At 50.5% G+C, this 604-nt stretch overlaps 1 pseudogene across 1 annotated transcript in view; it reads left to right on the forward strand.

Moving 5' to 3' along the window:
* TEOVI_000572600:pseudogene overlaps nt 1-604 on the forward strand; it is a 1,538-nt pseudogene that overhangs the window by 316 nt on the left and 618 nt on the right. Inside the window, 2 exon segments of the mRNA in view lie at nt 1-364; nt 366-604. The exon segment at nt 1-364 is cut by the window's left edge and continues 29 nt beyond it; the exon segment at nt 366-604 is cut by the window's right edge and continues 262 nt beyond it. Of these exon segments, the coding sequence occupies nt 1-364; nt 366-604 (603 nt within the window).

A 604-nucleotide genomic window follows, 5' to 3' on the forward strand; every position in this document is an offset into this window, starting at 1 on the left:
TGCTCCTGCAGTATCTGACAAAAAAGCTAGCAGACATCCAGCGGAAAACTGTAGACGCCCGTCAAACCCTCAGCGCGAACCAAAGGCAGGCGAAACACCGGACGCGACGAGCCTAAAAGCAACAGGCAAAAAGCGAATTGCATTTGCTCTGCTTCACGCAATGGACGAGGCGGAAAATGCAGCACAGTAAACCAAGCTATCAAATTTAGAGCAGACAGCCGCGACGGCGGCAATAGTAATCAACCGTAGAATTGGCGCTGTGGCACAAGAAATGCTACTGAACACAGGCAAAATTTCAGATGACATCGACGCAGTCAGCGGTTGGCCAAGCGCAACCCCAGACATCCAGCTCGAACTTAAACCCAACACCGGCGGCGGCGCTAAACTGTGATCTAGACGGCAAAGGACAAATAACGCACGAAGGCACAACACTAGCGGATGCAAAGACCACCAAAATAAGCTTAATAAAGGACGACAAGCTCAAATCTCTAGCTTTGTTTGGCAAACCAATACTCAAATGTACAAAAGCCGACAACGCAGGACAGAACTGGGGGTAAGACACCGACAACCTGAAGTGCTCAGACGGTGAGACCTCCGGAGCCAA

This window comes from Trypanosoma equiperdum, assembly GCF_001457755.1.
Source record: "Trypanosoma equiperdum strain OVI genome assembly, contig: ctg_1398, whole genome shotgun sequence".
Lineage (NCBI taxonomy): Eukaryota > Euglenozoa > Kinetoplastea > Trypanosomatida > Trypanosomatidae > Trypanosoma > Trypanosoma equiperdum.